We start from the raw sequence: 14,081 nt of genomic DNA on the forward strand, positions 1-14,081 counted from the left end.
CCCGCCATCCACCAGCCCCCCCGCCATCGACCGGCCGCCCTGCCATCGAACGCCTGCTTTGGTTCTTTTGTGTCTGAAAACTTGAATTCTCTACATCAAAACTTCAACACAAAGGTCAAACTACGGATATAAAATTTTTCTGGGAAAATGTATTTGGGGGAAGCTAAGTGCACCAAACATTTTCAAAGTTAGCAAAACGAGAAGGTGCTAAATGGAGAAATTAGCTTCGCTTTTAGCGGACCGATCAGATTCTTCTGAAGAACCAAACCGGTTAGTTGGGTCCAGTTTGTTCGGTCGCTGTTGATGTCGGGTTATTGTAACGGAGTCGTGACATAACCAGTGACTCCGCCCCATAGCCAATCGGTGAGCAGCAGTCTTGTGATGTCACGTTTTGTCTTGGACCCAGTGGAGTCGGTTCTAGTAAGGCCGCTTCCGAATCGGGGAGCACGCTTCAAGATGTTTTGGTTCAGGAAACATGGCGGCTTGGTGACATCATCCTGCTGTCTGCTTCCTGCAGGGAGGAACTTCCTCCGCGCGTCTCAGATGAACCTGAACTTCGCCACGTGGGGTCGTCTGATGATGAGCTTCCTGCCGCCATGCAACTCCCTGGAAGCCATGAGTCCGCCGCTGCCGGCTCCCGGCGCCGCGGCGTCCAGCGGCTCGCCGCCACGGTGAGTCGGATCCGTCAGATCCTCCGGATCGCGGTCAGAGCTGATGGATCTGTTTCCTGTCAGAGAGCGACCTCCGTCCAGACTGGCCGTCTCTGAAGAATCCATCAGAAGATCTCCACGTCCCTCCAGGAAGGAGACGAAGGACGCCTCGGCCTCGCAGGTCTGAGAGGAACGTTGAAGCTATAATCAGAGACAAACAGTCATTAACTTTCAGTTTCTCTCTGATTTTCTTCTGGAAAAGTCTCCTGACTGGAAGAGCAGCCTGAAGCCCAGGAGGTCGGCCTCGGCTCGGCCGGCCTCGGCTCGGCCGGCGCCGCAGTGAGTCTCAGTAAAACCTTTCCCTTCACTCAGTCCGGATGTTTTATCTTCTTCTTTTTAACGATGTTTCTTTGTAATTGTACATTATATAAACCTGAACAGGTGAGTTCTACATGAATTGACTCTTCATGTTCTATAATCTGGATTAATAAATGACGGAACCTAATCTGACCAGGAACCGAACCACTAGAACCTCAAAGGACCCGAAAGGTCCTTTGAAGGATTCCTGCGTCTTTAAACACTAACGCTGTAAAGTTTTCTAGATGGCAGCCAGAACTCTGCCGGCCCCGTCCAGCGGTCCGGTTCCCTCACCGTGTTTCTTCTGCAGGTCCGAGGCGCTGAAGATGGAGGACTTCCAGTGCGTTTCCGTCCTGGGAAGAGGACACTTCGGAAAGGTACCGGAACGCCGGGATCTGCCGTAAAACCCGATGAAGGTTAACGACTAACAGAACCTCCTCTGACCCAAACCAAGGTTCTGCTGGCCGAGTACAAGAAGTCTGGGAAAATGTTCGCCATCAAGGCGCTGAAGAAGAGTGAGGTCATCACGCGGGACGAAGTGGACAGGTGAGGAGGATCCACAGAACCTCCAACCATTCTGTTCATGTTACCGGTACGAAACACGGCCCGGTTCTGACCCGGGCCATGTTTCTCTGGAAGTTCTGGTGGAGTTCCTGACCCGGTTTGGACTCCAGCAGAACCTCTCCTGGTTCCGTCTGAAGCGGACCATGGGTTTGAGTGAAGTTAGATTCGTTGAGCTGTTCTACATGTTGGCCTGTAGGAGGCGCCGTCTCAGATAAGGAAAGTGTGTCTCAGTGGTTCTGGTTTGTCTGACCCGGTCCAGTCTGGTCTGTGAGAAGCGGATCTTTGAGGTGATCAACTCGGCCCGCCACCCGTTCCTGGTCAACCTGCACGGCTGCTTCCAGACGGCCGAGCACGTCTGCTTCGTCATGGCCTACTCTCCGGGCGGAGACCTGATGAAGCACATCCACACCGCCATCTTCTCCGAGAAACAATCCCTGTGAGCCCTCTGCCCGCTCAACGGTCCAGTCAAAGTACGGCAGCACGTGTCAGCTGGGCTCTTGTTGGTTTGCAGGTTTTATTCTTCGTGCGTCCTGCTGGGCCTGGAGTTCCTCCATCAGAACCAGATCGTCTACAGGTGAGAGGCTCAGGCCCCGCCCACACACGCTGCTCATTGGCTGGAATCTGCAGCGGCTTTCCTGTCTGTCCTCCAGGGATCTGAAACTGGACAACCTGCTGATGGACGCCGACGGGTACGTCCGGATCGCAGACTTTGGTTTGTGCAAAGAAGGTGAGGGGAAAAAACGGTTTCCTGTCTTTTGATTGGTCCAAAAGGTTTGAACCAATGGCAGAGCGGCAACCATCCTGGACTGTCCTCATGCACCTGGAACCAGAATGACATAAAATGATAGTTGCATAAATACTGGTTATGTCTTTTATTGTGAAAATCCACGTAAGACCGTTTCCTGTTGGCCCGTTAAGTATCAGGTGGTTCTGACCCATTTGACAAGCTAACAGGAAGCTGAAACTAGGAGAGATCACGTCTTTTTATCTCTATGGTGATACTTCACTGGTTGCTATGGAGATTCCCTCCTTTGTGACTGGTTGCTATGGAGATTCAATAAACAGGAAGGGAACTTGGGACCACCGATGGTTCAGCAGAGACAGGAACATGAAATGTGCAGCAGCTGGTATTAAACTTGATAGTTTTTGTTTCTGGTAACGATAAACTCTGCTGTCCTGAAGTTACCATGGAGATGACGGTTACCAGGGTAACCTGTGTGTGCGCAGGAATGGGCCACGGCGATCGAACCAGCACCTTCTGCGGCACGCCGGAGTTCCTGGCTCCGGAGGTTCTGACGGAGAACAGCTACACCCGCAGCGTGGATTGGTGGGAACTGGGAGTTCTGGTGTTCGAGATGCTGGTGGGGGAGGTCAGTGACCCTCTGCAGAAGGTTCTTTAGAGACGGATTCAGAACCTGCCGACGGTTCTGCAGGTTTCCGTTCTGAGGAGAACTCTGTTCTGTTCCAGTCGCCTTTCCCGGGTGACGATGAGGAGGAAGTGTTCGACAGCATCGTCAATGAGGAAGTGCGCTACCCTCGCTTCCTGTCGCCTCAGTCCAAGTCGCTCATGCAGCAGGTCGGTTCTGCTCCAACCTCTGGATCCGGCGGATCCACTGGGTTTTATCGGTGATCTCTCTGTTCCAGCTGCTGCAGAAAAACCCGGACCGGAGACTCGGATCAGGGAAGGACGACGCCGCCGAGATCAAACGACACAAGTTCTTCCAGGTCGGTTCTGCAGAACCCAGAGCGGTCCCACAGCAGGACGACCTGCTGGTTCTGGTGATGAAATGTTGAGTTTATTAGTTACCATGGAGACGGTACTGAACTGGATTATATTTCATTTCCCGTGACTGGGATTAAGTGCACCAAGCTGGTCAGAGTGACAACTGTTTTGTGAAGTTCTGCTGTTTGCGGCTCGGTTCTGTTTGGGTTGAAGGTTCTGATTCCGTTCTCCCCCAGGAAATGGACTGGGACGCCCTCCTGGCCAAGCAGCTGAAGCCCCCCTTCCTGCCGACCATCGCGGCCCCGCTGGACGTCAGCAACTTCGACGAGGAGTTCACGCGTCTGAAGCCGGTCCTGACGCTGCCGCGGACGCCGACCGCCGTCAGCGCCAAGGAGCAGCAGGTCTTCAACGACTTCGACTTCTCCCTGATCAGCTGACGGCCTGGCCCCGCCCACCGGGGGCGGGGGACCTGGCCCCGCCCACCGGGGGATGGACCTGGCCCCGCCCACCGGGGGGCGGGGCAAGGAGCAGCAGGTCTTCAACAACTTCGACTTCTCCCTGATCAGCTGACGGCCTGGCCCCGCCCACCGGGGGCTGGACCTGGCCCCACCCACCGGGAGGGGGAGACCTGGCCCCGCCCACCGGGGGACCTGGCCCCGCCCACCGGTGGATGGACCTGGCCCCGCCCACCTGCCGTTTTAAACGGTTGCTTTTTTACACGTTGAACGCAGCACTTTGCTCCCAGTCTGAGCTGTAAATATCCTGAAGGCCAAAAACACTGAATGTTTATCTTTCTATGTGATTGTTTTAAATTATTCTGTGGAAATGTGGATGTGATGGAGACGATTTATTAACCCAACCAGCCTGTTTGACGTGAGAATTAATGAATAAAAGCTGGACTTTCTTCTCAGTAACGTCTTTATTTCTATTCAGAGGTAAAAAACAGCCACAGTCTCAATAACAGTCAGAAAAACAACATTTGGATTTATTGGGTATAAACATAGCTCTGATTGCTCCTGCAGCTTTATTGCTCTCCATGCTTTTAACCCTTTAACCCCTCAGTTTACGCTGCAGCTGCTTCTTCACATCTAAACTTTGAAAACTTCTGAACAACAACCAGGAATGTAGGAACAGTTCTGGGAATAAATCCACCACAAACCTAAAAAACTGGACCCGGCAGAACCTGTGGGACCCGGCAGAACCTGTGGGACCCAGAATCGCCAGACATGCAGCAGGAACCCGGTTTGAACCGACAGGAAGTCCGTCAGTCGGCTTCCTGTCGGGATCAGGATAAACATTCATCTGAGACACAAACGACCCGGATAAAAACTTTGATGTTCCCAGAATATTCGGTTAAACCCTCAGACTGAGACCAGCTCTGACAGGAAGTCACAGGTTTGAGCTCCAGCTCACTTCCTGTTTCTGTGTTTACTGGTTTAATCAGCTCCTGCCCACTGGTACCAGAACCACCAGAACCGCCCTCTGGTCCCCAGGACCAAGCTGAGCCCAGACCCATCATCTGCAGGTCGGCTCCACAGAGCTGGATGGGCCCCGACCCGGGTCCTGAACTTTAACCTTCTAGGAGTCCATGAGGGCCGGGAACCACGGAAACCAGGACTAAAGATGGCGGTCCAGGAGAGGACCGGAGGTAGAGTCTGGGCTCCCAGGAACCCGGATTCAGAACCCGATCCAGGTCTGAAATGTAAACAGAACCATCAGAACCTGAAGTCACCTTCAGCCCAGGATGGGTGAGGGTCAAAGGTCATCCAGGTTAGTTGAAGTTCTGGTCAGAGGAACCGTGAAGATCAGAACTCTGCAGTCAGTTTGTTCCACTGAGACGGATCAGAACCATCCACAGTCAGAACTCTGAGTCTTAATCTGGGCCAACCAGAACGTGATCCGGGTCGGTCCGGACCGATTGGCTGGCAGAGCAGAACCACCCAGTGTGAATCGATACGTGAGCGGGTCAGAACCTAAACCGGGTCGCTGCCCTCCCTGAAGTAGGCCTGCTCCCACACCACGCTGCCCCACTGGCAGAAGAAGCCCCACAGGTTGCGGGCGGCGCCGCGGTCGAACGGGTTCTCGTCGGCGCCGCAGTGTTTGAGGTAGGAGATGCGGTGGCGCGACATGAACTCCCAGGTGGTGGCATTCATGGACACCAGGTAGAGGTGCGACCCGAGCAGCAGCAGCACCACCAGCGCCAGCGGCGCCAGCAGCCCGCAGACCGCCAGCAGCACGCCGTTGGTGCGCAGCCACCGCGACCAGGAGGGGGCGTGGCCCAGGCCCGTCCTGAGGAGACACATGGCCGTCAGCGCCCACGCTCCCTGACCTCTGACCTCTGACCTGGGGGTGTACTCACCAGGCGACGTGCAGCCCCCACAGCAGCACCAGCAGCTGCAGGGCCAGGTACAGGACGAACCAGCGGTGGTTCCGCTCGCCAACACAGTTCTCGATCCAGGGGCAGTGATGGTCGTAGCGCCGCACGCAGTGCTGACACGTCTGGCAGTGCTTCGACCTCATTGGCTGCTGCTCCAGACACACAACAACCACCATCATCATTATTATCATTAATATCATTATTATTATCATTAATAACATCATTATTATCATTATTATCATTATTATCATTATTACTATGGATGATAATAATGATGATCATCATCATCATCATCATCCATGTTTTCATTCTTTGGACCCATCATAACTCAGCTGCTTTGATGATTTTTATCATTTTAAATAGATGTTAATAATAATATTGCCATGAAATTTTAGTCATTAAATGAATGCAGATGGCTGCTTGTACTGATGCTGGTTCTGGTTCTGGTTCTGCCGGAGCTTTCTTCCTGTTACAGGGAGTTTTTCCTGTCCCTGCCGCCCCCTGCTGGTCACTGACCTGCTGTTTCCTTAGGCAGAAACTTTTAACCAGTTTGAATAATAAACTGAACATTGAATCGATTCTGAATCTGGATTTAATTGATGTTATATTTTCTGAAGGAACCTCCTGGATGTTCGTACCTGCAGCAGGCAGCGGCCGCAGCGGCGCTGATGCAGCGACTTGCTGCTGGGTGGGATCATGTCCTGCTGCTCCTCCGTTACTCCCAGAGTGAACTGGAACACACAGAGCCCACATCATGACACTGCCACCACCAAGGTCTGGATCTGTTGGATCAGTTCAATCCAGAACATTCCCAAAGTCTGGAGACTCTCTGGTTTTAGGCCATAATTTACCGGAAATAATCTGAGATTAAAGCTGTACTGGTCCGACTGGACGGTTTAATCCCACTAATCGGTTCTACATCCAGAACCTGGAGCAGAAAGGTTCCCAGACCTGCGTGGTTCCGACCCAGACCACTTCCGGCTCACCTGCAGGTCGCTGTCCTCAGTCAGGATGAATCCCGGATCCATGAGCGACACCGCGAAGTACAGCAGAACCGACACCAGAACCAGCAGGACGAACAGAACCGGCTGCAGCAGCTGGCCCGTCTCCTCCTGCTTCCTCAGCTCTGCCGGGGAAACACAACTAAAGTCCTGGAACACCTGGAAAACCTGGAGCACCTGGACCCCCCTCGCACGGACTCACCTGTGTCATACAGGAAGAGGATGAGCGTGATGATCCAGGTCAGAACCACATGGGCCGTCCTCACCAGGAATCCCGAGCCGAACACATTCTTGAACATCGTCCTAACATTCCAGAACCTCCATGCTAACCTTCAGGGAGCTGGGAATGTCAGCTGGGAATGCGGAGACTGCGCGATGTGAACAGCTCAGGAAGGACCCAGGCTGGACTCGGTCAGAACCCCAGAACAGTTCTACTGGACCGGGTCAGGTTAAAAGAACTAACTGCAAACAGAAAACAGTCGAAACCCGCGTCTGAATCCGTGTTTTCGGGCCAGCGGTCCGCTAGCATTCCGCCGCTCAGCGGGTTGTTGTCGTCCTGAACGCACACAGCTCTGATTGGTCGACAGCAGACACGTGACAGAGCAGGAGCCTGAGGAAGCGCTAGCCGCAGCCGCCATCTTGCTCAGGGGTTCTGACCGTTTAGTTCGCTTTATTTAATTTTCGTTTCTTTTGCGTCTTTCCCTTTTTATACCATTTCACTTTATATTGTTTTACTATAAAATACTTACGTTTTACAAATTTAGTTTTAATGTGCTGATTTTTATTCGTTAGTTTGCCATTTTTGTTTTCAAATGATTTTCGTTTTATGCTTTTTACAGTTTTCACCACTATATATTTTACATAAATGTATTTTAAATTGATTTACCACTTCGTTGATGCATTTTCTGAATCAGATCTCAACTGTTTTTGTTGTTTTTCTGTTTAATTTGATCAAAATTATTAGTAATCTTGTTTGGAACCGAGGTGCTGCCTGGTGTTCGGCTCATTGTACCAACATGACTTCCTTAAGCTCATCCTGGTTTGCAATAAATGCTTCAGAGTATTAGAAACATCCCCACACCATCATACCTGCACCACCGTGCCTTACAGTGCTGTCAGTTGAACTCAGCGTTTCTCAGTCAGTACATTGAAATTAAACAATTTGAATTCTATTTTTATTTGTTGGTATAAAAACAGTTTATATAAAGTTTCCAGTTGATCCCTGATTGGTTGACTGGTTCTCCAGGCCCGGTGTCTCTGTGGTTCTGATCCGATCAGGCCTGCAGCTCTGCAGCTGCTGCTCCATCCAGGATGAACGGCGTTCTGATGGTTTTGCCCTTCAGCGGCTCCAGGCCCTGGGAGCATGAGGAGCTCTGATTATTAGTTATTAATAACCAGAACCGGGTTCAGAACCAGAACCTGACGTGGTTCTGCTCCTCACCTCTCCAAAATACGACACCAGAGGAGAAATCTCACATTTCAGCGCCGGATGATTCTCTGCTGACGAACTGTGGACCGAAATATTCAATATCTACTAAAAACCCAAACTGAACCTTCATGTGAGCATAGGGTCAGTGACCTCTGACCTGGGCGGCATCTGGATGCTGTTCCCCTGTTCATCCAGCAGGGCGGCGCCAGCGTCGGCTGCCCAGCGGCAGTGCTGGGCCAGCAGGGCGTTCCTGGCCGTGGTGGGCGTGTCGGACGGCGCTCCGTCTGCGTTCTTCAGAGGGGAGAACTCGTCCTCCCTCCGGACCTCCAGCACCACGAAGCTCCTGCACAGAAACCAGCTTATAATCCAGATTACCAGCAGTCTGGAAACATGCCGGATTATCCGTACCTGGAGAACGGAAACACATCAAAAACAAACTTCTCCATCTTTATCCCGTTGGGTTCGGTTGGCTTCACCTGGTTCCCACAGGAGTCCACGAACGGGACTTTCTTCAGAGCAACATGAGGCTTCAGCTGGTCCTTGAACGTCCTGGAAGAGATTCCAAGGTCAGCAGATATTCCAGGTCAATCTGACGGTAATCCGTCCTGGCGGCTTTCTCACTTGACCACGTCCTGCAGGAAGCTCCTGGTGAAGAAGTGGTTGCAGATGTTTCCGGCGCTGTAGACCAGTTCTCCGGCTGGTCCTCGGCGCCGGGCCGTTTCGGGTCGGATCTCGCTGTACTCCACCACCTGAGGGACTCCGCCCACCCTGCAAACCACGCCCACCGGCTCGGCTGGGTGGGCCTTCTCCACCACCTGGTGGTGCAACACAGAGCTAACAAGCTAATGCTACTGAGCTAACGTCAGCCATGTTGATTTGCTCGGCGCCTTGATGAAACGTTTTCTGCTTGGAGACTGTTGTGAATCGGAGCTACATAAATAAACTGAATGTTAAAGTTTGTCGCCCTCAGCAGGGTCAAATCTGCCACTGCAGGTCAACCTGCATGTTAGCAAAAGCGCTAAGCTAAAAACGAGCTGTCCACTGAAATCAGTGAAATTTACTTTCAGCTGAGATCTGGACAGGATGTCAGGATCTGATTTATCTGGTCTAATGTTTTACTGAGGAGGCAGCTGCAGGTCAGAGGTCAACTCTGAACTCAGAGGTCAACTCTGAACTCAGAGGTCAACTCAACAGCTGAATCCTCCTCTGCTCAGATTTGTTAACATTTATCTGAAGGTGAATTCATCTGAGTGAGTTCAGGGAAAACTTGGAAATTAAACTGATAAATCCCAGGAAGAACCTTTGACCCTAAAGATTTCTTTGTTTTTTCCACTGGAAGTCGGGAAACAATCAATTACAGTTGATTACAATCAATTAGTTCATATTTGACAGAGAAATTAAAGTTTTAAGCTCGTTCTGATAATCGTGTTCTGGACGTGACCTGAACCTGCGGAGCGTCGCTAACCTTGGCGCCGCAGTCGGCTCCTTTCGCCACACAGAAGCCAACGAACAGCGGGTCGGCCATCTTGACCAGGATGTTGTCCACGCAGTAGATGTGGACGAACTCCACTCCTCTGCGCTCCATGTCCTCCAGGACGCCGTTGTCCTCCAGCGCCTGGTACAGACCGCCGTTACCGTCTGACGCAGGGAGCACAGAGGTCACCAAGGGTCGTCATGGCTCTGCTGCATTTCCTGACCAAACCCACCTGGAGCCATGGCGATCTTCCCTTTGTCCTCCAGGATGACCTTCCCATCAAAGGTCACGGCCGGGATCATGCGCTGCTCGAACATGACGATGTTGGAGGGCTGCAGGCCGAAGTGAGCGTTCTCCTGGAAGAAGGTCTGGGTGGGCTTCAGCGTGAACTCACTGGTCATGATGTACCTGGACAGGTGAGGAGGAGGGAGAGGAGGAAGAGGAAGAGGAGGCGGTCTGACGTTTAATCAAACCAACAAACTCCAAAACAACCACTTCAGGGATGGGTTAGCCTTTAAGACGGTTCTCGTTCCTCAGCCAATCAAAATGCTCGACAGAACGCAGCCAGCCAATCAGTGATGATCTCTTATACAGCAGGATAAATCTGCCATGCAGGCTGTTGGAGATTTTTCAAGGTCGGTCAAAATGGCCGACTGGTTTACGTTTTTCGATGGATGAAGTTGAAATAATTCGTTGACGTCCGACAGTCTGGTGGTTTCCCACCAGCTGATGGCGCTCCGCCTCATTCTGACGGTTTACAGGAACATGATTTAATTTCACTTCATGAAAAAAATGTTTTAGTTCAGCTGCGTAAAGGTCAACGTGATGTTAGTGAGGAATTTTGTTCAGATTGGTTTTATTTCTAAAGACGTTCCCATTTCTGCTTTGGTGATTGTTAATAATAATAATATTAATAATAATAATAAAATAATAATAATAAAATAATAATAATAAAATAATAATAGTAATAATAATAATAAAATACAGCTTCGCTCCTCAAACTGAGAACTTTAAGAGCTTAACATTTTTACCTGCAGTAACAAATTTATTCAATTAAATTAATGATACATTTCACTAATTTAACTCCTGTAACTTAAAATACTAAAACATAAAAATCTATAATTTCAGAAGATTTGAAAGTTAAATTTCTGAGTTTTTCTCACAAATTTTTGAGTTTTGGAGCTCAGAAATGTCATCGGGTTTATTTTTGGTGTAATTTATTCATTTTCCCGTCTGCAGCGGCTGCTGAAGGTTTCTTGTGCTCAGGCGGTTCCTCCTCCCAGTGGAGGGCGACGTTTCCCCCCTGCTGGCCCAAAGCTTCCCGTCGGTTCTGCTCTCACCAGGGGACGGTGCATTTGGAGCCCAGGCGGCTCTCTGCCAGCTGCTGGATCTTCAGGATCCGCTCGGCTTGGATCTGGTACAGCGTCTTCCCGCTCGGCAGCCCGACGTCGAACATCCCTTTGGGGTAGCGGACCCCGAGCCGCGTCCCCTGACCTCCAGCCAGGAGCAGAACCGCGACCCGACTCCTGGAAATCTGCAGGAATCCTGATCAGAAAGGACAGATTCATCATTTATATTCATTATGTTGACATTTTTATCTGTAACTGGAATTTTTTCCAACTTTTTTAACCATTTCTGATGTTTATATGTTTAATATTTGTATCCCTCTGAGGCTGATGATGCCTCAGAACGTTTTAAGCCCAACAGTTTGGTTTCCAGGATGTTTCTGATCAAACGAACAGAAAACAAACTTTCTTATTCTGAATCTTGTAAATATGTAAAACTGCAGCTGAACAGGCTGGGAATTGAACCAGCAACTTTCCGATCAGCCATCTTTCTTTCTACTTGAATATTCCTAGCATTCCTCCAGGCGCCATTTTAATCTGAAGTGCTCCCTCTAGCGTATAAGACGCAGCACTACAGATTGACGTCACACTACTTTCTAAAACGTGATTGGATGATCCAGTTTGTGTTTTTACTGGTTCTGACATAAAACTTGGCCCAAAGCTAATTTGCTAATAAAACACCTTGTTTCTCTCTTTTCATTAAAGATATGGGTCTATATATCAAATCAATAACAGACTCTACAAATGAAAAGGCTCAAAGGACAATCTCAATATGTTCGTCTTTGCATGTTCTTATCTAATCACCCCTGGCTGTGCTGCTTGGCTGTTGTGTTGTGTTGTATACTTCATTATGTTGTTTTGATGTATACTAATTTCATTTAAATAAAGTTCTTTGGAAAAAAAAAAACTTGGTCCAAAGCTGGAGGAGAGTCAACTTTACAAATCAATCATTAGGACGCATGCGCACTCATTCCTCAGATCCATAAACACGCTGCTGATTTTCTACTATCGCGATAAAACACGGAGTTAAAATCCCAGCGGAGTAACCTCGGTTCTGGTTCTGGTACCTTCACGCTCCCATCCAGCCAGACAGTCCGGGTCGCTCCTCCTCACGCTGCCCATGCTCTCCGGGGGAACCGGCTCCAGGTTCGGCTCCAGGTCCCGGTCCGGAGCGCAGGAGGCGGCGGCTGCTGCCTCTGCGGCCGCCCGGCAGTGCTCCTCCAGCCGCGGCAGGTCCAGCTGGGCCAGCTCCCGTAGGAACACCTCCTGCTGCTCCGAATCGAGCTCCGGCCAGAACCGCAGGACGTGGGCCTGGCCCGAACCGTCCAGAGCAGTTCGGATCTGCTGCAGGGACGGCATGTTTGGAGCGGTTCTGGTTCTGGTCCCGCAGCGCAGTCAGGAAGTGACGCCTGGCGGCTGAGCAGCTCGTGACTGAAGACAGACATGATTCCAGAACCGGAACCAGATCCAGACCCAGACCCAGAACCGGATGACTCAGCAGCTCATCAGCTGATCCAGACCGGAAACCGCAGAGATCCGGGTTCCGCTCATAGCGGCCGTCTGTCCCCATGACGTCACATCTATTCATGTTTTAAATGTTTCTTTAAACCGGAACCAATCGGAACCAGGATGAAATCCATCCCACTAGGAACCAAAACCCGGATCTTCTCCGGGATCCAGAACCAGCCTCAACAAGGACCTTCAACAGAAACTAAAATAAAATTTAAAAAACTTAATATTTATTATGTCAGTCAGATATGGATCCATAACACTCAGAGTGAAACATTGCATGCAGCCTTTATTCTGATGGTTCTGATGGTTCTGTTGGGTCAGAGACCGAAAACATTCAGTGTCTCAGTTTTAAGCAGAACCTTCTGGTTCGATCCAAACAAGCAGTTTCATCATGATCAGCCAAACCAATAAATACTGAAATAAATAAAAGAAACCAGCTGAGGGGTCCGGTCCGTTCGGATCCGGTCCGGTCCGTTCGGATCCGGTCCGGTCCGTTCGGATCCGGTCCGGTCCGTTCGGATCCGGTCCGGTCTGGTAGGGAATCAGTTCGGTGAGTTGAGGAGTGTTTCTATGATCAGGAAAGTTTCTGAGTTTTCCATGGAGCTTGAACGCCTCATGCTTGGATCATGTGATGCTGGTTGCCATGGTGACGGAGTCCTGGTGTCCGCTGAGGTTTTTCCCATCAGAACCTGGAGGTTCTGCTGAACTGGACCCAACCCTCTGGTTCTGATCTGGGTCAGGTTCTGGAAGGAAACCGTCCCGGTCAGACGGTACCAGGCGGTTCTGGCTCTGATCCAGAACATCAGACCCAGAGGAGCTGAGACGGCCCACCAGAACCAGAACCAGAACCGGCTCCTCCTAGAGGTCCAGAACCAGATGGACCCGGATCATCATCATCAGACATGATGAAGATCAGCGGGTCGGACCTGGAGCCGGGTCATCGGGCCGGTCCGGGTCACTGCGTTCAGAGATCAGAACCGGTTCTGGGCCGGAGGACGAGGGTTCCGGTGCGGATACAGCACTTGGTTCCGGTCGGGTCCGGTTCACCTGGACTGGACCCCTAGCGACCTCTTGAGGTGTTCGTAGACGACGTAGCTGATGCTGACGGACGGGACGACCTTCATGAAGTTGGGGGCGAGGCCCCGATAGAGGCCGAGCGCGCCCTCCGTACGGACGATGAGCCGGAACAGGGCCGACATGGACAGCTGGGGGCCGGCCTGCAGCGAGGCTGGGGAGACAGAGGGACAGCGAACGCATCACAGAGGGACAGCGAACGCATCACAGACAGGCTGGGAGACAGAGGGACAGCGAACGCATCACAGAGAGGCTGGGAGACAGAGGGACAGCGAACGCATCACAGAGAGACAGCGAACGCATCACAGAGGGACAGCGAACGCATCACAGACAGGCTGGGAGACAGAGGGACAGCGAACGCATCACAGAGGGACAGCGAACGCATCACAGAGAGGCTCTTTCCCGTTTTTTCATTTAGTTCTAATTTGTTCAGTCAGAACCAGAGATATGAAGTGAACCGGGTCGGCTCAGCAGAGGAAATTTCTCGTTTCTGGGATTAGAATCAAACATTTTATAGAACACCACATTGGACCCAACCAGTCCAGAACCAGAACATCTTTCCTTTATAGATTAT

The 14,081-nt window shown here is 51.0% G+C and overlaps 4 protein-coding genes across 7 annotated transcripts in view; 1 reads left to right on the forward strand and 3 right to left on the reverse strand.

The window, feature by feature from the left end:
* Positions 1-3,760, forward strand: part of pkn3 (protein kinase N3) — a 12,886-nt gene extending 9,126 nt beyond the window's left edge. The window contains exons 11-22 of the mRNA XM_015046858.1: positions 518-671; positions 735-831; positions 913-989; positions 1,318-1,384; positions 1,462-1,553; positions 1,831-2,007; positions 2,083-2,145; positions 2,222-2,298; positions 2,799-2,941; positions 3,040-3,147; positions 3,216-3,296; positions 3,531-3,760. Of these exons, the coding sequence (XP_014902344.1) occupies positions 518-671; positions 735-831; positions 913-989; positions 1,318-1,384; positions 1,462-1,553; positions 1,831-2,007; positions 2,083-2,145; positions 2,222-2,298; positions 2,799-2,941; positions 3,040-3,147; positions 3,216-3,296; positions 3,531-3,731 (1,337 nt within the window). The 3' untranslated portion in view covers positions 3,732-3,760. The remainder of the gene's footprint in view (positions 1-517; positions 672-734; positions 832-912; positions 990-1,317; positions 1,385-1,461; positions 1,554-1,830; positions 2,008-2,082; positions 2,146-2,221; positions 2,299-2,798; positions 2,942-3,039; positions 3,148-3,215; positions 3,297-3,530) is intronic.
* A 1,491-nt stretch (positions 3,761-5,251) lies between these two features.
* On the reverse strand, positions 5,252-7,729 carry zdhhc12b (zDHHC palmitoyltransferase 12b). Its single transcript, XM_015046869.1, has 6 exons — positions 7,056-7,729; positions 6,875-7,025; positions 6,658-6,797; positions 6,310-6,402; positions 5,654-5,820; positions 5,252-5,583 (listed from the first exon to the last, which is right to left on the reverse strand). The coding sequence occupies exons 2-6, from the start codon at positions 6,969-6,971 to the stop codon at positions 5,268-5,270; spliced, it is 813 nt and encodes a 270-aa protein (XP_014902355.1). The 5' UTR covers positions 6,972-7,025; positions 7,056-7,729; the 3' UTR covers positions 5,252-5,267.
* A 101-nt stretch (positions 7,730-7,830) lies between these two features.
* On the reverse strand, positions 7,831-12,407 carry uap1l1 (UDP-N-acetylglucosamine pyrophosphorylase 1 like 1). The gene is made up of 9 exons (XM_015046864.1): positions 11,989-12,407; positions 10,916-11,120; positions 9,808-9,983; positions 9,567-9,739; positions 8,723-8,916; positions 8,510-8,650; positions 8,259-8,444; positions 8,114-8,180; positions 7,831-8,027 (listed from the first exon to the last, which is right to left on the reverse strand). The coding sequence occupies exons 1-9, from the start codon at positions 12,278-12,280 to the stop codon at positions 7,947-7,949; spliced, it is 1,515 nt and encodes a 504-aa protein (XP_014902350.1). The 5' UTR covers positions 12,281-12,407; the 3' UTR covers positions 7,831-7,946.
* A 288-nt stretch (positions 12,408-12,695) lies between these two features.
* The window catches only part of slc25a25b (solute carrier family 25 member 25b), a 22,681-nt gene continuing 21,295 nt past the window's right edge, over positions 12,696-14,081 (reverse strand). For 2 of the 4 annotated variants that reach the window (XM_015046862.1, XM_015046863.1), the window contains one exon: positions 12,700-13,661. In XM_015046862.1, coding sequence (XP_014902348.1) covers positions 13,477-13,661 — 185 coding nt within the window. In that variant the 3' untranslated portion in view covers positions 12,700-13,476. Of the gene's footprint in view, positions 13,662-14,081 lie in introns of all 4 variants that reach the window. The other 2 variants (XM_015046860.1, XM_015046859.1) reach the window with 2 other exon arrangements.

The sequence above is a fragment of the Poecilia latipinna genome, unplaced genomic scaffold, assembly GCF_001443285.1.
Source record: "Poecilia latipinna isolate Pla-1442-1.1 unplaced genomic scaffold, P_latipinna-1.0 Scaffold795, whole genome shotgun sequence".
Taxonomy (NCBI): Eukaryota; Metazoa; Chordata; class Actinopteri; order Cyprinodontiformes; family Poeciliidae; genus Poecilia; species Poecilia latipinna.

What these genes read in the sequence shown, in the direction of transcription:
- zdhhc12b (XM_015046869.1), bottom strand. Translation starts at nt 6,971, where the DNA reads ATGTTCAAGAATGTGTTCGGCTCGGGATTCCTGGTGAGGACGGCCCAT. An exon ending in CTGAGGACAGCGACCTGCAG is followed by an intron (nt 6,403 to 6,657) that starts GTGAGCCGGAAG and finishes TGTGTGTTCCAG; the next exon opens with TTCACTCTGGGAGTAACGGA. An exon ending in GCGGCCGCTGCCTGCTGCAG is followed by an intron (nt 5,821 to 6,309) that starts GTACGAACATCC and finishes TGTCTGGAGCAG; the next exon opens with CAGCCAATGAGGTCGAAGCA.
- uap1l1 (XM_015046864.1), bottom strand. Translation starts at nt 12,280, where the DNA reads ATGCCGTCCCTGCAGCAGATCCGAACTGCTCTGGACGGTTCGGGCCAG. An exon ending in GGCTGGATGGGAGCGTGAAG is followed by an intron (nt 11,121 to 11,988) that starts GTACCAGAACCA and finishes CTTTCTGATCAG; the next exon opens with GATTCCTGCAGATTTCCAGG. An exon ending in AGCATCCAGATGCCGCCCAG is followed by an intron (nt 8,181 to 8,258) that starts GTCAGAGGTCAC and finishes TTCGGTCCACAG; the next exon opens with TTCGTCAGCAGAGAATCATC.